This window comes from Pteronotus mesoamericanus, unplaced genomic scaffold (genome assembly GCF_021234165.1).
Source record: "Pteronotus mesoamericanus isolate MK-2021 breed Mesoamerican mustached bat unplaced genomic scaffold, CSHL_Meso_final scaffold_137, whole genome shotgun sequence".
In the NCBI taxonomy this organism is placed as follows: Eukaryota; Metazoa; Chordata; class Mammalia; order Chiroptera; family Mormoopidae; genus Pteronotus; species Pteronotus mesoamericanus.
The window spans coordinates 6,647,203-6,663,305 of record NW_026555306.1 but is presented as its reverse complement, the minus strand read 5'-3'; the positions used below and the strand labels follow the sequence as shown (position 1 = coordinate 6,663,305).

Genomic DNA, 16,103 nt, shown 5'->3' with positions numbered 1-16,103 from the left:
TGACCTGCTCAAGTTCACGCACCTAGCAATTGCCAGTGTTGAGATTTGGACCCACGTAGTGCAGGTCCAGGATTCGTCCTCCAAACTGCAACAGCACCGTGAGGGTGCCTTCAAAGGGAGCCCAGACCCAGCTTGTCAGTCAGGCTTGTGGCAAGTGGAAAAGATTGTGAGTGCTCAGGAGAGGAAAAGATGGATTTTGCCTGAAGAAATCAAGGAAGGCTTCCTGAAGGAAGGGGCATTTAGGTTGGGTCATGACGGATGAGTAGGAGTTTGCCCGGAAGAGATGGATCTTGAGAAAGATATTCACTCAATTAACATATTCTGAAACCTCCCCTGAGCCCAGCCCAAACAGGGTGATTCTGGGGACACAGCGATGAGTCAGACCTGGGCTCGGCCCTTCCGGGGCTGCCCACCCGATGACGGGGGATGGGGAAAGAGGCAGCAGGAACGGGCGATGGGAAGGAACACGGAGGGGACAAGATATGTGAAAAGAACAACAAAAAAATGCTTTCCAGGCTTAGCCAAGATCTGGTGGTAATAAGAAAAAGGGAAAAGTGCTGAGTTTTAGGCAGGTCGGCCACCTGGGCCGTTGTGGTACGGAGGATGTGAGGAAGGGCGTAGCTTCTGACAAATGTGGGACCACATTTGTCAACCATCACTGTGGTCTCTGCTTCTCTCGAACTGAGCACCCCCCTCGCCCGGCCATCTTTCTGTGTCTCTCTCTCCACCTCTCTTTTCTCTCTTTCTCTTTCCCCATTTCACCCCCATCCTGTCTGCCTGCGTGGCTTCTTCCCCCGAAGTCCGGTTCTTTCTCTCTCCTCTACCCTGATTTCCGGGCACTGCCCCTCTGCATTGGTCCCAGCTCCCCACCGCTGCATTCAAGATAAACTTGCTCCCTCCTCAGGACCCAGCCCTAGGGATCTTCCTCCTCACGCTCTTCCCCGTCCTGGCCACAGGTTCTCCTGTATCCAGATCCTGCATGGGGGCTCCCTCTCTTCGGAGACACCCAGGCCCCCTCCCCCAGTTAGCCAAGCCCTGACCCAGCAAGAGGCCAGCTCTTCCTGCCAGGGGTCTTCCCTCACGGCCTCCCTCGCGGAGGTTTGTTTCCAGGCAAGTCCCAAGGGCTTCCTCCTCCCCCAGTAACATTTCTCAACTCCAATTAATCACAGGGTGGCCCCAGGGAGGAGGAAGGAGATGACATGGCTTACCATAAAGAAGCAGAGATGTCACAGCCGGGCCCCAGGACCCAGGCGCCCAGAGGTCATGAAGCTGGGATTTGTCTGTGCGCTGCTTTCTCTCCTGCCAGGTGAGGCTCCTGTGTCCCTCCTGCCCATCCCTCCGACACTCGTTGGTCCCAGCAGCCTCGGCAGCTTGCCCTTTGCGCCCTTGGCCTTCCGTTCCTGCCCTCAGCATCTCTCCCTAGCCCTCCCACCTGGCTCCCCATTGACCCTCTGCCTCCCACCTGTCCCCAGGGTACAGCTGGGCAGACACCAGAGCCATCGGGGCCCAGGAATGCCACCCCAACTCGCAGCCCTGGCAGGTCGGCCTCTTCTACCTCACCCACCTCTTCTGTGGGGCCACCCTCATCAGTGACCGCTGGCTGCTCACAGCTGCCCACTGCCGCAAGCCGTGAGTGACCACTCTGGGGAGGGGCCGTGGGTGGGAGGGGTGGGCAAGGGTCTCTGGTAGGAAAAAGAGGGGGCTGTAGGCGAGAAGGGATGGGACTCTATTTCTCTTCCCAGAAGTTGACCTCAGAACTACAAAGAGTCAACTTTCCTAATCCTAGAGTTTTAGATAATGAGTCTAAGAGTCTAGGATTTAAAATTTACTCTCTTAGAATCTTAGACTCTGACCCAGAGAAATCCAGAATCATAGAGTCTGAAAATCTCAGATCCATGAGATTCTCCATTAACCTCAGAGAATTATAGAATCCACAGACTGAGACACTATTAGAATCTTACAAGTCCAGAGCAGCTCTGCCAACGAAATATAATGCTAGCCACGTAAGTTTTCGTTTTCTAGTAGACATATTGAAAAGGAGAAACAAAATTAATTTTAATAATAGATTTTTAATATACACAAAATAATATTATTTTACTATGTATTCAGTGTTTAAATATCTATAAATGCCATCATTTCCTCTTTTTAGTGTAAGCCTTTGAAATCAGACATGTTTTTTCCACAAATGACACATTTCAGTTTGGATTAACCACATACCAAGTGCCCAGTAGTTGTACGGGATGGGTAGAGCAGTACTAGAATCTTAGATCCAGAGTATTCTGGCGAGGTTCATCGAATAAAGATGCTCATAGTCCTAGAATCTTTGACTCACACTTCCTAGAATACTGTGATTTGTAGTATTCCAGAATCTTGAAGCAAAAAAAATCTAGAAGGTTATATGCATAAATTTCTAGAATTCTGTGGATTTAGTATCGCGGAATGCTATCATTCCAGATTCTTAAAATCGCCAAACTTTTAATTCAGAGAATTCTAGAGTCTCAACCTTGGTTGAATCCTAGATTTTTTAATTTCCAAAATCACAGATTTGGAGAATTCGAGAGTGATGACGTTCTAGTCTTATTGTTCAAAAATATTAGAATTCTAGGCTCATGAAGTCCTAGATTTAATTCCAATAATTTTATTATTTTTAGCAATAATTAATTTTTATTTTTTTAAAGATTTCATTTATTTATTTTTAGAGCGAGCGGAAGGGAGGGAGATGGAGATGGAGAAAAACTTCGATGTGACAGAGAAACATCGATCAGTTGATTCTTGTACATGCCCCGACCGGGGACAAAACCAACAACCCAGGCACATGCCCTGACTGGGAATCCAAATGGCAACTTTTCGCTTAATGGGAGGGAGCCCAACCAACTGAGCCACACTGGTCAGGGGCAATTACTTTACTTTCTTATTGTATTTTTCTATTACCATTTATTCCCTCCCCCCGACCGCTTCCTCCACCTTCACCCGCCCCCAAATTCAGTTAATATTAAAATCCTAGAATTTTTGATTCCGAGAAGCGAAAACTTCTAGAAGTTGAGCCTCATAGAATTCTAGAAGCTGTTGATCCCTGGAGTGTTAGAATCCCAGAGCACTGGAATTTTAGATTTTGGATATTTTGATGGAATCCTAGAATCTGCTGGAGGGAGAAGTCCAATCTGCTTGTCTCTGGAAAGGGGTCGTCCGTCTGTTCGGATGTTCCTCCCTCCAGGGATCCAGCGCAGGTGCAGGGACAGGGTGCTCAGTGGTGATCTCCCAGCATGCATTGCTCTGCGATGGGTCTCTTTTGGCTCCAGGTTCTGTACACCACGCTAGGAGAGCAATGTTCAGATTTTAGCCTCAAAGACAAAGAAGGAGAAAAGCAGAGACATGGAAGTAGAAGGGATTCAGGGCTAAGGACGAGGTGGGATCTGAGGTTTCCCGGATACAGAGCCGAGGCACCACGGTGACAGAAAGGCACAGAGACAGAAATAACCACACAGGCCTCAAGCCCGGGCTTCTCAGTCATTAGCCTGGTCCCTGATGGGAGAGATCAGAGGCTGGGGGTGGGGGATGGATACATAGACCCCCAGAAAGTCCCCATCTGTCCAGGGCACGGACCCAGAGCAGAGCACACGGACTAGAACTGCAGTGAGACAGGGCTTAAGGTTAGATTTCAGGAGGCAATGCATTGTGGGGTGAGGGATATGGCAGACAGAAAAGGCCTGAGGCCGCAGATGACCCCAAACTTGGGGATTTTCCATATCCCATCCCCCTCCATACATACACACCGGAACACACACAGAGCCACTCCCCACAGAAGCCACCAGACCTGTGGGGGCAGGGGTGGAGCTGTTTTTGTGTTGTAGGTGGAGTCCCCATGTGCCTACGGGGTTCCAGGGGACCCAGGTCACCACTAAGGCTCCAGGTGGGGCAAGGAAGAAGGTGGTTCACTTGGCATGGACCTAGGAAATGGTGTGAGCTTTTGGGGGAGAGCTACCATAGCAGAGGCAGATGAAGGGACAGAGTGGGGATCAGAGGCCCAGAGACAGTGTGAGTCTTCCCTAAAATCACACAGCACACATATGATGAGGTGCCAGAGAAAAGAGGTAGCCTGTGGAGAGTCACACAGCGCCCGGTGGATGGTGGACATTCACCTTGACCTCTGAGGCATGTCCCAGCAGGTACCTGTGGGCCCGCATCGGGGAGCATCACCTCTGGAAATGGGAGGGTCCAGAGCAGCTGTTCCGGGTCACGGACTTCTTCCCGCACCCTGGGTTCAATAAGGATCTCAGAGCCCAAGACCACAACCATGACATCATGCTGATCCGCCTGCCCAGGAAGGCTCGCCTGGGATCTGCTGTGCAGCCCCTCAACGTCAGCCACACCTGCGTCTCCCCAGGCACCCAGTGCCTCATCTCGGGCTGGGGGGCCGTGTCCAGCCCCATGGGTACAGCCTTGCCCATGACATACTCTCTTACGTCCCATCTGGAGGGTCTAAATCCCTCCTCTTCTGTCTCTGCCTTTTTACCTCTATCCCTTATCTATCTATCTATCTATCTATCTATCTATCTATCTACCTACCTACCTGTCTATCGATCCACCCATATATTCATCAAATCTAAGATGCTATAAATTATAAGGTGCATCATTACTTCACAACCCACTGAGAGCGGGAGGAAAACAGTCCCATTGATCCTCGTGTGACGCCATTTACCAGAAGATACATCCTGATTTCAGGATGTTTAAATGTAAAAACATGTGTATCTTAATGTTGAAGTAAGTCCTACATTTCTCAGAGTCACAGACCAACAACCTGTTAGCCAAATTTGTGTCCCACGTTAGTGCTGGTTTTCAGAGTGTCTTGGAAAAAAAAGCCGGAATGTGTTGCTGCCAACATCAAAAACCTGCGAGCTTTCACATAAAGGCCAAGCCTCTGGATTCACTGGTGAAGGACTAGCAATGCGGGGCCCACATTCCTAAAAGAGCGACCGTTACTGGATAGAGTGGAGGTGGCCCCTGCAGACAAAACCACAACAGTCCCCCCACTTCTGTTTACCCATCAAGACCCTGGATGGTTAGGGACACACATACACACGTATGTATATATATACACTCATATATATCTATTTAGGGTTATATATCCATGTCTATCTCTATTTGCTTTAACTCCTTCTATTTCTACTGAATATCTCTAAATCTTTATCTCTGTGCCTACCGATGACCTTCTCCTTATAAATATCTCCTCCCCTTTAATTCACTGCCTCTCACTAGATATCTCTGGGCCCATTTCTATTTCTTCACATCCTCCTCTGGGAATTTCTTTCCCCTTTAGAGGTCTCTAGCTCCTGCCATGGTCTCTATTTTTCTCTCTGCAAATTATACATGTGTCTTCTCGTCTCTTTGCTCTCTGCGTCTTTCTGTCTCTCTCCCTCCCTCCATCCCTCTCATACACATCTGTTTCTCTTTCATGCTATGATTGTCTTTGTCACTGCCCCTTGTGTCGTTCTTGGAGAATCTTATGCTGTGGCTCATGGATCCTCCTTAAGAAAGGACGGGGGGCGGGGGTTGTGCTGAGTGAGGTGGGTACAGCTGCTGACCCCCTGTGGTCTCCCCCACCAACAGTGCAGTACCCGCTCACGCTGCAGTGTGCCAACATCAGCATCCTGGAGCCTAGACTCTGCCACCGGGCATACCCAGGCCACATCTCCAAGAGCATGCTCTGTGCCGGCCTGTGGGAGGGCGGCCGGGGCTCCTGCCAGGTGAGGCGGAGGGAGATGAATATCCTTCTGGGGCCCCTGGGACCCGAGAGAGGATGGGGCCAGGACCGAGATTTCTGGATCTAAAGAAGGAAGGAACTGGGGGTCCGGACTCTTAAGTCCTGGGGAAGGAGGGTGCTAGGGACCCAGAATGCTAGGTCCAAGGGAGAGGTGGAGGCTATGAACTCCTTTGACTCCTGAGTCTGAGGGAGGAGGGACTGAAGACCTGGACGTCTGGGTTTGGGGCCAGTTAGAAACTGGGGATCCCCGGGAAGGGGGGAAGTGGTCTGTGTTATGTCATAATTAAACTGGCCTAACAGTTTCTCTGCTTCTTTTCCCCGTGCACAGGGTGACTCTGGGGGGCCTCTGGTTTGTCACGGGACTCTGGCTGGCGTGGTGTCCGGAGGCGCCGAGCCCTGCTCCACACCCCGGCGCCCCGCCGTCTACACGAGTGTCTGCCACTACGTGCACTGGATCCTAAATACAATGAAGGAAAACTGAGAGCCCTCGTGCCTTGGACGACCTAGAGAGAAAGGCAGACGTAGAGCACAGAGGCTCCAGCCTCCACGGTCTCCACCCGTGGCCTCAGCTGTCCCGAAGAAGCCTTCTAGATATTTAGGCTCCGCCGCCTCGGGATGGAGCAGAGAGACAACTCCACCCTCCTGGCCCCCGTTTCGGACGTCACCAAGAACTGGCACCACCCTGGGGAACAGCATCACCTGGTGGTCCTGCCTCCGGCACGAAATCCACCAATTAGCTCCTCCCCTCGGAGCTTTGCCCAATGAGACGCCCCTGCTTGGACTCCACCCCGTGTGGTCCCGCCCCCCGTGACGTCAGGGGCGCTGGAGCTTCCCCGAGACGCTCGCAAACCGAGTCTGGCTCTCCCGCCTCGGATTAGGGGGGTTCTGGGTTTGAACTCTGATCCGGACCGTCTGGGAGAAGTTACCGGGAGGGTCTCGATCCCTTCAGAGCCAATGGATGATTTTGCAATAAACGCGCGGAACCCTGTCTTCTTTCTGCCCGCGATGTGGGATGGAGGAAGGGCAACGGAGGGGTGGGGGGCAGAGGAGGGCAGACAGGGAACCGCCACCGCCTTAAAATTTCCCTTGAACCCTTAGCCGGCTCTGCCTGAAGCCTTCCTTCATCAGCCCTATTGCAGCAGACCTCCCGGGTTCTGCTCAGGCTGGTCCCGTCACCCCCAGGGGAAGGGGAAACCAGGTCACGGTGCCTCCCAAACCTGCCTTCCCAGATCGCGGACCTCTCTCCGGGGACAGCGGGCGGGTCCGGTCCGCCCTCAGACGTCAGGACCCAGAAGACTCGCCTTTCTTCTATTCGGGGTTATTGGCAGCAGCCCCCCTCCTTTCTCAGTCTCAAAGGCCGGGACTCAAGCCCTCTCACCCCTTGGATTCAGGGGTCCAGACCGCCCCCCGCCCCCGCCGGCCTCCTCCTCATTCAGACCCAGGAGTCCGGCCCCTTCCTCAGGGTTCAGCGTCCCCAGTCCTGCCCTCCCCGAGATCCAAGCGTCCGAGCCCCCAGTCCTTTCTGAGACCCAGCAGCCACAGCACTGAGCTCCTCTTCCTTGCCTCCGAACCTCGAGATTTCAGCTCCCCCTCCCTCAAGAATTTCCCTTCAGCCCCTCAGACTCTCCTCACTCAGACCCAGGGATGCTCCGTCAAGCTCGGGCACGGAGGAGGCGGAGCGGGGGGCGGGGATTTCCAGATAAAAACCTCCAGAGTCCCGTACCCGGCAGATAGCCGAAGTACTGGGGCCTCTTCCTCTGGATCCGGATCAGTAGGTGACCCCGCCCCTCTGGACTCTGCATTCGCGGCGTCTTGCTTCTAGCCCCGGGGCCCCTCTTCCTTCAGGCCCCGGACTTTAACTGCTTATCCCTTCCTCTTTCAAGGGCCCAGGCATCTGAGCCCCAGCCTCCTCCTCCTCAAGATTCAGGAGGAATCCTGGACCCTAACTCCCTGCTCCCTGGGACCTGTAAAAATCCAGACCCCCAGCGCCCTCTCGCCTCGTTTTCGGGAATCTGGGGCGCACCCTGTTCTCACTCAGACCCAAGAATCTGGGCCCCAGTCCCTTCCTCCTGCATGAGCCAGAAGAACAACTCTGGATGCTCTGCCCCCTTCCCAATCCTAAGATATCAGCAGGATTTCAAGCTCCTCCCTCCTTGCCTCTCAGCCCTCTGCTCCCCCTCCCCCAGACCCCAGCATGGGACACCCATCTCGTGCTGCACTTTGTGCCTGGATGTTCCTGCTTTTGCCGTTGGAAGCCAGTGCAGGTGAGGAGCGCTGGAAGGCACTGGTAGCACGCGCGAGCCCGTGGACATGCCGTGGTAGTTATGTGGGTGCATGTGGTGGCGGGTGGGGTGGGCGAAGTGTGCAATCGGATGTGGGGGCTTCCGTGGCCTTGCTTTCCTGGGCGGGCGTGCAGCTATGGCACTGGTGGCAGTGGGTAATAGTGCCAGGTAATGCTGCAAATTGGCATGAGCACGCCAAGCCTGTGGGGCTGCCTGCCAGGGGGTGCAGATACACACGGGACTGTAGGAGCATGTGGATGCATGTGGAGGCATGTGAAAGCATGCAAGCATGCTCAGGTGTGCGACTCTGTGTGATGATGACTCATGGGCTTCAACGAGTGTCCGTGTGTGTCTGTGTGGCATCATGTGCAAGCCAGGAGCCCCACAGAGTGAGGGTGTGTGGACACAGGAGGAGGCAGGCAGAGAGCTCGGGTGTGTCCCTTTGAACCCACAGTGGTTTTCCTCCCCTCCCCCTTCCTCCTTCGCCCGTGTACTTTCTGGGAGGGGGGGGTGGGTAGCGACCCAACCTTCTCCATTCTGGCCGCAGGACACTGGAGGGCACAGGAGGACAAGGTGCTTGGGGGCCAGGAGTGCGAGCCCCATTCGCAGCCTTGGCAGACGGCCTTGTTCCAGGGCGTCCGTCTGCTCTGCGGGGGTGTCCTCATAGACGCCAACTGGGTTCTCACAGCAGCCCACTGTAAAAAACAGTGAGTGGATGTCTGGGGCAGAGGTGGGCTGGACAGGGCCGGGGGGGGGATGAGGAGGTTGGGGCTCGCCCTCAGGAAAGAGAGAGCTGAGGGCCAGCGCTGAGAGGAGGTGTGAGAAGAGAGGGCACTGAGGGGCCTGGACTCCAGGGTCTAAGGGAGGAGGGGCTGGGGGCCTGGACTCTGGGAGATGAGGGGACAGTAATGAGGGGGTTGGGTCCCAAACTAACCCCCATCATTAACAGGAAGTACACAGTACACTTGGGAGATCACAGACTGCAGAACGGGCCAGAGCAAGAAAGGGCGGTGGCTCAGTCCATCCCACACCCCTGCTACAACAGCAACAGCAACAACCACAAGCATGATCTGATGCTCATTCGACTGCGTGATCCAGCATCCCTAGGGCCTAAAGTGAAGCCCATCAACCTGACAGATCACTGCCCTCAAGCTGGCCAGAAGTGCATCGTCTCAGGCTGGGGCACTATTTCCAGCCCCCAAGGTAGTGGGAGGGGAGGAGGAGCTGGTGGGCCCTGTGAACCCCAAGCCATTGGCAAAGCTCTATCCTTAGAAGGAGATAAGGAAGGGATAGTGAGTGTGAGGCTGAGATTCGCAAGTGGCCCATGTTAGGAACCTTGAAGGCTAGAATGTTAATAGGAGCGGAGGGAGAAAGAAAGCAAACTAGCATGCTGTTAAGCAAGGCTCAAGACTCTGGATGGATGGATGAATGAATGGATAAATGAATACATCTCTCCTTTATGGTGGGGAGTACCATGTTATGAGACCTTTGTTGTATAGGGTTTTATACAATCTCATTAATAGACGTGGGCTACAAAGGATTTGCCGTGGCCCCCAAAAACAAACTTCTCAGCACTTTTTTTTCTTCTTGAACCCAAGAATTCCTGGGCCCAGATTGCTCACAGTCCCAGCCCTTCCTACCCCAGGACCCACAGTCTAGGTTTCCGGCTCCCTCATTACTCTGGACCCCCACTGAAGTCCTCCCTCAGGGACTTTGGGGGTCTAAGTAGCCCCATACCCTGCTTCACAGTGAAGGAATTGGGACCCATCTCAGAGAGGCGATGTGATTTGCCAGGAAGCAACAAAGCCGGGGTTAAGGCCCCTGCCTGCCTGACTCTCACTTCTGGAGAGAAAACAGGATGATGGGAAGGCCTGCCTGTTCGTGCATCAGGCAGGTCCGAGCAAATCGTGGCTCTGTCCTTTGTCCCTGGACAAGTCCCTTCCCATCCCTTGGCCTCTGTTTCCTCATCTGCAAAACGGGGATAACTAGCCAGTAAATGTTTAAGCTCCACAGGGGTTCATGTTATATCTGTTTTCTTTCTTGGGTGTTCCTTAGTGCTCAGGGTTGTGCTCCATAAACATTTGCTGAATGATTATGTGTATGAGTGAATTAGGGAATGAATGAATGCACCCTTCCTTCCAAAAGCTGCTGTGAAGGTTCAATGAGATGTGACCATATAGCTTCTGGTACATTGAGGTGCCAGATAGACATTCCCCCCATCATGTTTGTTGCTCAAAGGCTGAAAAGAAAGATGAATTTCACTTCCAGTCATTAATTCAGCACTTCCATGTGAGGATCTGACAGGCACCAGGTGCTGTACTGTATGAGTCTTGATCCTTATGGAGTTGCGTGCAAAGTGGGGGAATTGGACAATTAAACAAATACCTATAACACGAAATGTGAGGTAGAGTTAAGAGCTACCGTGAACTATCATAGATGGCAAGAAGACAGGGGTGGTGTCTAAATTAAAATGGCCATAAAAGGTTTCTACAGGGAGGTGGCATTTGCAAGAAGTAGGATTTAGCTGAGATTGAGAGCCTGGTGGTCCGGGGGTGGGAAAACTGCACAAAGTGGGGCCAGAGGTATCGCAAGGGGGCACATGCAAGCCCTCCAGGTTCCTGATTCTTAATTTGAAAATGACTCAGGGCAAGAAACAAAAGGTAGAGCCCAGTGGTCGCACTCGAGGTGGAAAAAAGAAAGCAGCAAGGACCATGGCTTTGTTTAAGGTGGGGAGAAGTGATGCGCCTGAGACATCTGTCAGAAGCTTCCATATGCATCTGCGGGTTCACAGAAAGGAGATTGGTCCAGATGGGACTGGTAGGGGAGGGTTGCTCTCTCTGGGAACTTACAACCTCTACCCCTCAGAGAACTTTCCGGATGCACTCCACTGTGCACAAGTAGAGATCTTTCCGCACAAGCGGTGTGAAGACGCCTACCCTGAGGATGTCACCGAGGGTATGATCTGTGCTGGTGACAGCAAAGGGGCTGACTCATGCCAGGTGAGTGAGTCCCTAATTAACGGATTGAAATTACTTCTGAATGAACCGATCTGAAACCTCTCTCTTCCTTTGTCCTTTGTCCCATGTAGAAGGCATGGCAGGGAGTGACCCCAAGGAGTTAGCAGGCACAGAGGTCGTTCCCATGTCTATGAAGTGGGAAGAAGATTCAGAGAAGGCCACACACACACATGCACACACACAGGCTCCCCCGGCAGGTCCCACAGTGCAGGGATCCGAAGCATTAAATAGTCTCTGTCCTTTTCTTTGGAGCCCCATCTGCAGGATGGGGCCAGGGAGGGGGCAGTTAAAGGGGGTGAGAGGAGATGCCCATGAAGGAGTGAGTCTGAGGCTAGAGGACACACAGCCTTCCGCTCCCTGTGTGAGCGTCAGTTCCTGACATTTGTGCTGACTCTGCCTGCGACCAGCTAGGCAGCCACTCCTTTCTGGCACCTGACCGGGCTCCCTGGCACAGCGGCCTGCTCCTCTGATGGGTTTCATGGGGAGCAATGTTCTCTTCTCCGTTGTTCAGCGAATGGCGCCCTGGACTTCACTGCTCCTTCAAAGACGTCCCGTCCCTGCGAAGACAAATCTTGGGATTTCCCCGCAGATAAAACATTCTCTTTCCCATTGGCTGCACCTCCAGTCCTCAGGGCCCTCCCTGGCTTTGTCTCCTTCGTGGAAGCCCCTCCCCCCTTTGTCAATGATTGGTCCCTGAAGACCATGCTCCAGTGCCTCTTCCCCATTGGCCAGGATCACAGTCCTTCCATCGTGCTCCTGCCCTGAGGATCCAGTGTGTCTGGATGATTCCTAGAGACACTGTTTACTTTCCTTAGACCCTCCCACTATTTCCCTGTCCGTGCATGCGTGCGTGCGTGCGTGCGTGCGTGCGTGCCTGTGTCCAAAGAACCCTGCTCCTTGCTTCCATGTTTGGTGACTGGAGAATACATCAGCTCAGTCCCCGCTGTCTTCTCTCTGGATTGGACCCACCAGAGTATTCTCTTCTCTCATTGGTCAGGATTCCCCTCACCATCCTTAGATAGTTCGTTCCCTCCTGCATGGGAGGCTCCACCCCTTTCTCACCCTAGCCAATGGTTGGCAACCAGGGGACAATGCTCTTATCCCCTGGCTGGAGGGGACCAATCATGGTACAGAGCTGGTACTAAATCTTGTGTATAGCTGGGCATCTTCGGTGAAACTCTCCCCCTACCCCCGTCCAGGGTGATTCCGGGGGTCCGCTGGTGTGTGGCGGCGTTCTCCAAGGTATCACATCTTGGGGCTCAGACCCCTGCGGGCAACCCCAGAGACCTGGCATCTACACCAACATCTGCCTCTATCTGGACTGGATCAAGAAGACCATAGGCCGCAGGAGCTGCGCCTAGGGCAAGCTTTGGATCCCCCTCAATAAACCCAACCCCATGGCTTGGCTCTTTGCCTGTTTTGCTTTGGCTCTGCTGGGAGGGGTGGGGGGAGGGAATCGGAGCCTCGATGGGAGGCTTGACCGAAGCCTAGACAGACCAGGGCCCCATGGTCACTCTGGCCATCACCACTGTCTGAAGGAACCCCTTTTTCCTGGAAGGACTTGGAGGAAGGGGGGGTTAATTTCAGGGGACAGAAGACACGTAAGTGTTTTCTAACATCCAGTGACTTGCCCTGTGACACACTAGCCGCAAAGAGTTTAATCTTCTTTTACCTGAGCAGCTAAATTGTTTTTAAACTTTAGAGGGAGATTCTTCATTGTTAACTTTTTAAAAAACTTAAAATTTTGAGATACTCAGACTAGGGTGCAGGCATTTTGAGATACTCGGACCAGGGTTCAGGAAATGTATAAACAGCTTAAATATACATTTGTGAACACCCATGAAACCACCACCCAGGTGAAGAAATAGGGCACTGAGAGCCCCCCAAAGTCTGAGAGGTCGAACTCCCCCCGCCCCCCGCCCCAGGAAAAATCGCAGTCCTTCTCACAGCTCCGCGCTGCCGGACGGTGCCTGCGGTGGTAGAAGGAAGTGAGGCACGTGATTGCTGGTGTCCCAGTTGAAGTGTGGAGAAGAGGGAACTGGGGACAGTTTGGGGGGAAGATAATGTGTGGAGTGGGCAGTGGTGAGAATGTCAATAAATCGCAACAAAATGGAGACTGGGTCTGTCTACTGGCTCTTCCAGTACATTCCATGACCTTTGTGCTAACAGCTGTCTCACACATCTTGTTGATGCTCTAACTCCTTTCCCTACTTTACTGCTTCTGCATTTCCACAGTGTTTGCTCCTTCACGCCCTCCTCCATTTCTCTCTCTACGTCGCAACCTTTTAATTCCACCTTCAACCACCAGCTGCTCCATTCTCCCATTGTTTAATCAATCAATCAATTCTTAGACAGAGGGAGAGCAACATTGGCTTGTTCTACTTATTTATGCACTTGGTGGTTGATTTTTGTATATCCCCCCACCATCTTGGCATATCTGGATGATGCTCTACCAAAATGAGCTACCTGGCCAGGGCTCCTAGGATTTCTCTGATCATATCTTCATGAAATAAAATTCAATTGGTCCAAGTTAACTTTTTTCCTTAAGCAACCTCAGAGGTCACTGAATGGCCAATGGTTTGATGACATTCTGATCAGGTGACCCATCCTATCCAATCCGTGGGTACTCGGAGTCATTTTAGGAGACCTGGGGATGAAGTGGATCTCCCCAGTGGGTGTGGGTGTGTGAAATGTGCTTGTCCCCCTTGGCCAGGAGCACTGTCACCCCATCAGTGCTCTGACCATGAGGTCCAGTCTCTGGATGGGTCCTAGAGGCACTGTTTTCTTTCCTGAGATCCTCCCACCAGTGTGCACGCACGCGTGCGTGTGTCCAAAGAACCCTACCCTGTTTGGTAACTGGATTCAATGTTCTCTTCACCAGAGATCGGGAAGGAAGGGTTACCAGCTCAGTCCCCACCATCTCCTCTCTGCATTGGACCCTCAGGGCACCATCCTCTTCTCTGATTGGTTGGGATTTTCCTTCATTGCTCTTAGACAACCTGTTTGTGTCCCTGTGCATACGAAGATTAATTTCTAGTATTAAAATTTTGAGTGGCTGATGACATGGAGGGGAAGAGACTTGTCCAAGGTGAACCTGAAATTCAGGGAGAGAGTGGACTGGGGAGGCGGGCGGAGGATCAGAGCACCCAGGAGGGGACAAAAGCTGGAAGGACCCACGTAGATGGGAGCTCAATTCTGCCCTAGTCAGGGAGCACTTGGGTGCAGGTGTCAGAGCCCCACCCAACCTGGCAGACGTGCAAGGGGCCATTGGCTCACTGCGGTGGCTGAGAAGGCCGTGGGCATGGCTCTTGCTCAGAGGGCGTGACACGGGTACCAGAGTGTCCAGTTGTTGACTTGGCCACTTAAGCCAGTGAGCTCTCTTTTTCCCTCACTCTGCCTGCCTCTTTCTTCCCCTGTTTCTCTCTCTCTGCTGTTTTTCAGCTGTTTCTCATCTCTGCTTGTGTCTTTCCTTCCTTCATGTATCTCATTCTAGCCTCTGTCGACCTAAAGGGAAAATAGAAGCTACAAACTCAGTTAAGCAAACCCAGCAAAAACAAGGACTCCCTTTCTCTTGGCATCTTGATATTAGTCCTTGGGAAGGCATCCAGTGGGTCCAGCCTGAACAAAGCCCATCCCCCCTACCCTTGGCTCCATCATTATTTCTAAGGAAGGTGTGGTGCTCTTTTTGGCTTACGCTGCTTCATGCCCATATGTAAGTGGTGGAAGGGTTTAGAGAGGTATAATCGGCTGTTATGCCAAAACAAATGTAGGGGGCAGCTTCCCTAAAAGTGGGGACATGTTCTTAAGGAAGAGGAATGAATCCAGTAATTCAAAAACAATGGGTCCTCAGAGCCCAAGGTGATGAATCGGAAGATTCCAGGATCATTGTCCCCCGGGGCAAACACAGCAGCCAGAATAGTCAGATGCTAATTCTTAGGTGTGATTATGAGCTATAAGATGAGTCATCAGGCATAAGTCCAGGAGATAAGTCAAAGGACAAGGGTGATACAGTTGGAGTGTGTGGGTAGGATTTAGGAACAGGTCTGCGACTAAACCAAAGGTCACGGCAGGGCTGGGATTTGGGCCTTTTTGTCAACATGCGGGGGTTACATCATGAATAGATTCATGGGATCCTGAATTTGTTTAGCCAACTGAGAATCGGACCTTATGGGGTGGGGGGGGCGTGTCTCAGGACTATTTCCTTTGCAGAGCGTGGGCTTGTACAATGGTGAGACCCTCAGCAGTCCCCAGCTTTCCAACTCTGCTTCTTCTGGCTCCTGAGCTGAATGACTTCTTTCAAGGGACCTCACCTGTTTTAAACCTCCTTTTTCTCCTCTACAAACACAAGGAAGGCAATACTAGCATGAATCTAGGTGAGGAATAATGACAAGTTCTCGCAAGTGTCTGACACATAACACTTAATATACAACAAGAAATTGAAGCTGGTTTATTCTCTGGATGATGTGGCAAAGCAACTAATATTTCTTCAGTTCCTGCTAGTGCCCATCCATTTTTCTTTCATCATTTTATTTCATCCTCACATTTGTTTTGAGGTGTAGTTTTGAAAACTTAGCTTGGATTTATTTACTCAGGATCAGGTCAACGTTAATATGTTGTTATTTGGTAGACAATGTTAGAGTTTTTGTGAGAGAAAGAGTCAAGGCGGTGTGCAGAGTTGACAATAAGAGTTCAGCATGAAAAACAAGTTAGAATTTCAGGTAGAAAGTGAGCTGGGAATTAGTATCGGACTGGGATTGGGAATGGAAGAGCTAGGTCTGGTGTCAGCTGTGACTGGGAGGTGTTTGCAGGGTGAGGACGTCAACGTGGACGTCCTGGGCTGGGATAGGGAGGCAAAGAGAAGCCTGAGTCACGCCAGGGGTCAGGCTTGGGATTACTCCATGGGGACATCTAGGGTGTGGGACAAGGCTTAGTGTGGTTCATCACTATGGGTTCAAGGTTCAAGTCAAGAGTCAGGGTTAAGGTTGGCTGAGGTGTGAGATGTAGCTTGAATTGATATTCAAAGTCAGGAGCTTGTTCAGGAAG

The 16,103-nt window shown here is 52.1% G+C and overlaps 2 protein-coding genes across 2 annotated transcripts; both read left to right on the top strand.

Moving 5' to 3' along the window:
- Positions 1-1,194: 1,194 nt before the first annotated feature.
- LOC129082819 (kallikrein-9-like) lies at positions 1,195-6,242 on the top strand. The gene is made up of 5 exons (XM_054588555.1): positions 1,195-1,306; positions 1,473-1,629; positions 4,167-4,432; positions 5,608-5,744; positions 6,090-6,242. Exons 1-5 carry the CDS (start codon positions 1,195-1,197, stop codon positions 6,240-6,242), a joined length of 825 nt encoding a protein of 274 aa, XP_054444530.1.
- Positions 6,243-7,955: 1,713 nt separating this feature from the next.
- Positions 7,956-12,421, top strand: KLK8 (kallikrein related peptidase 8). The gene is made up of 5 exons (XM_054588421.1): positions 7,956-8,025; positions 8,591-8,750; positions 8,993-9,246; positions 10,909-11,042; positions 12,260-12,421. The coding sequence occupies exons 1-5, from the start codon at positions 7,956-7,958 to the stop codon at positions 12,419-12,421; spliced, it is 780 nt and encodes a 259-aa protein (XP_054444396.1).
- Positions 12,422-16,103: the final 3,682 nt, after the last annotated feature.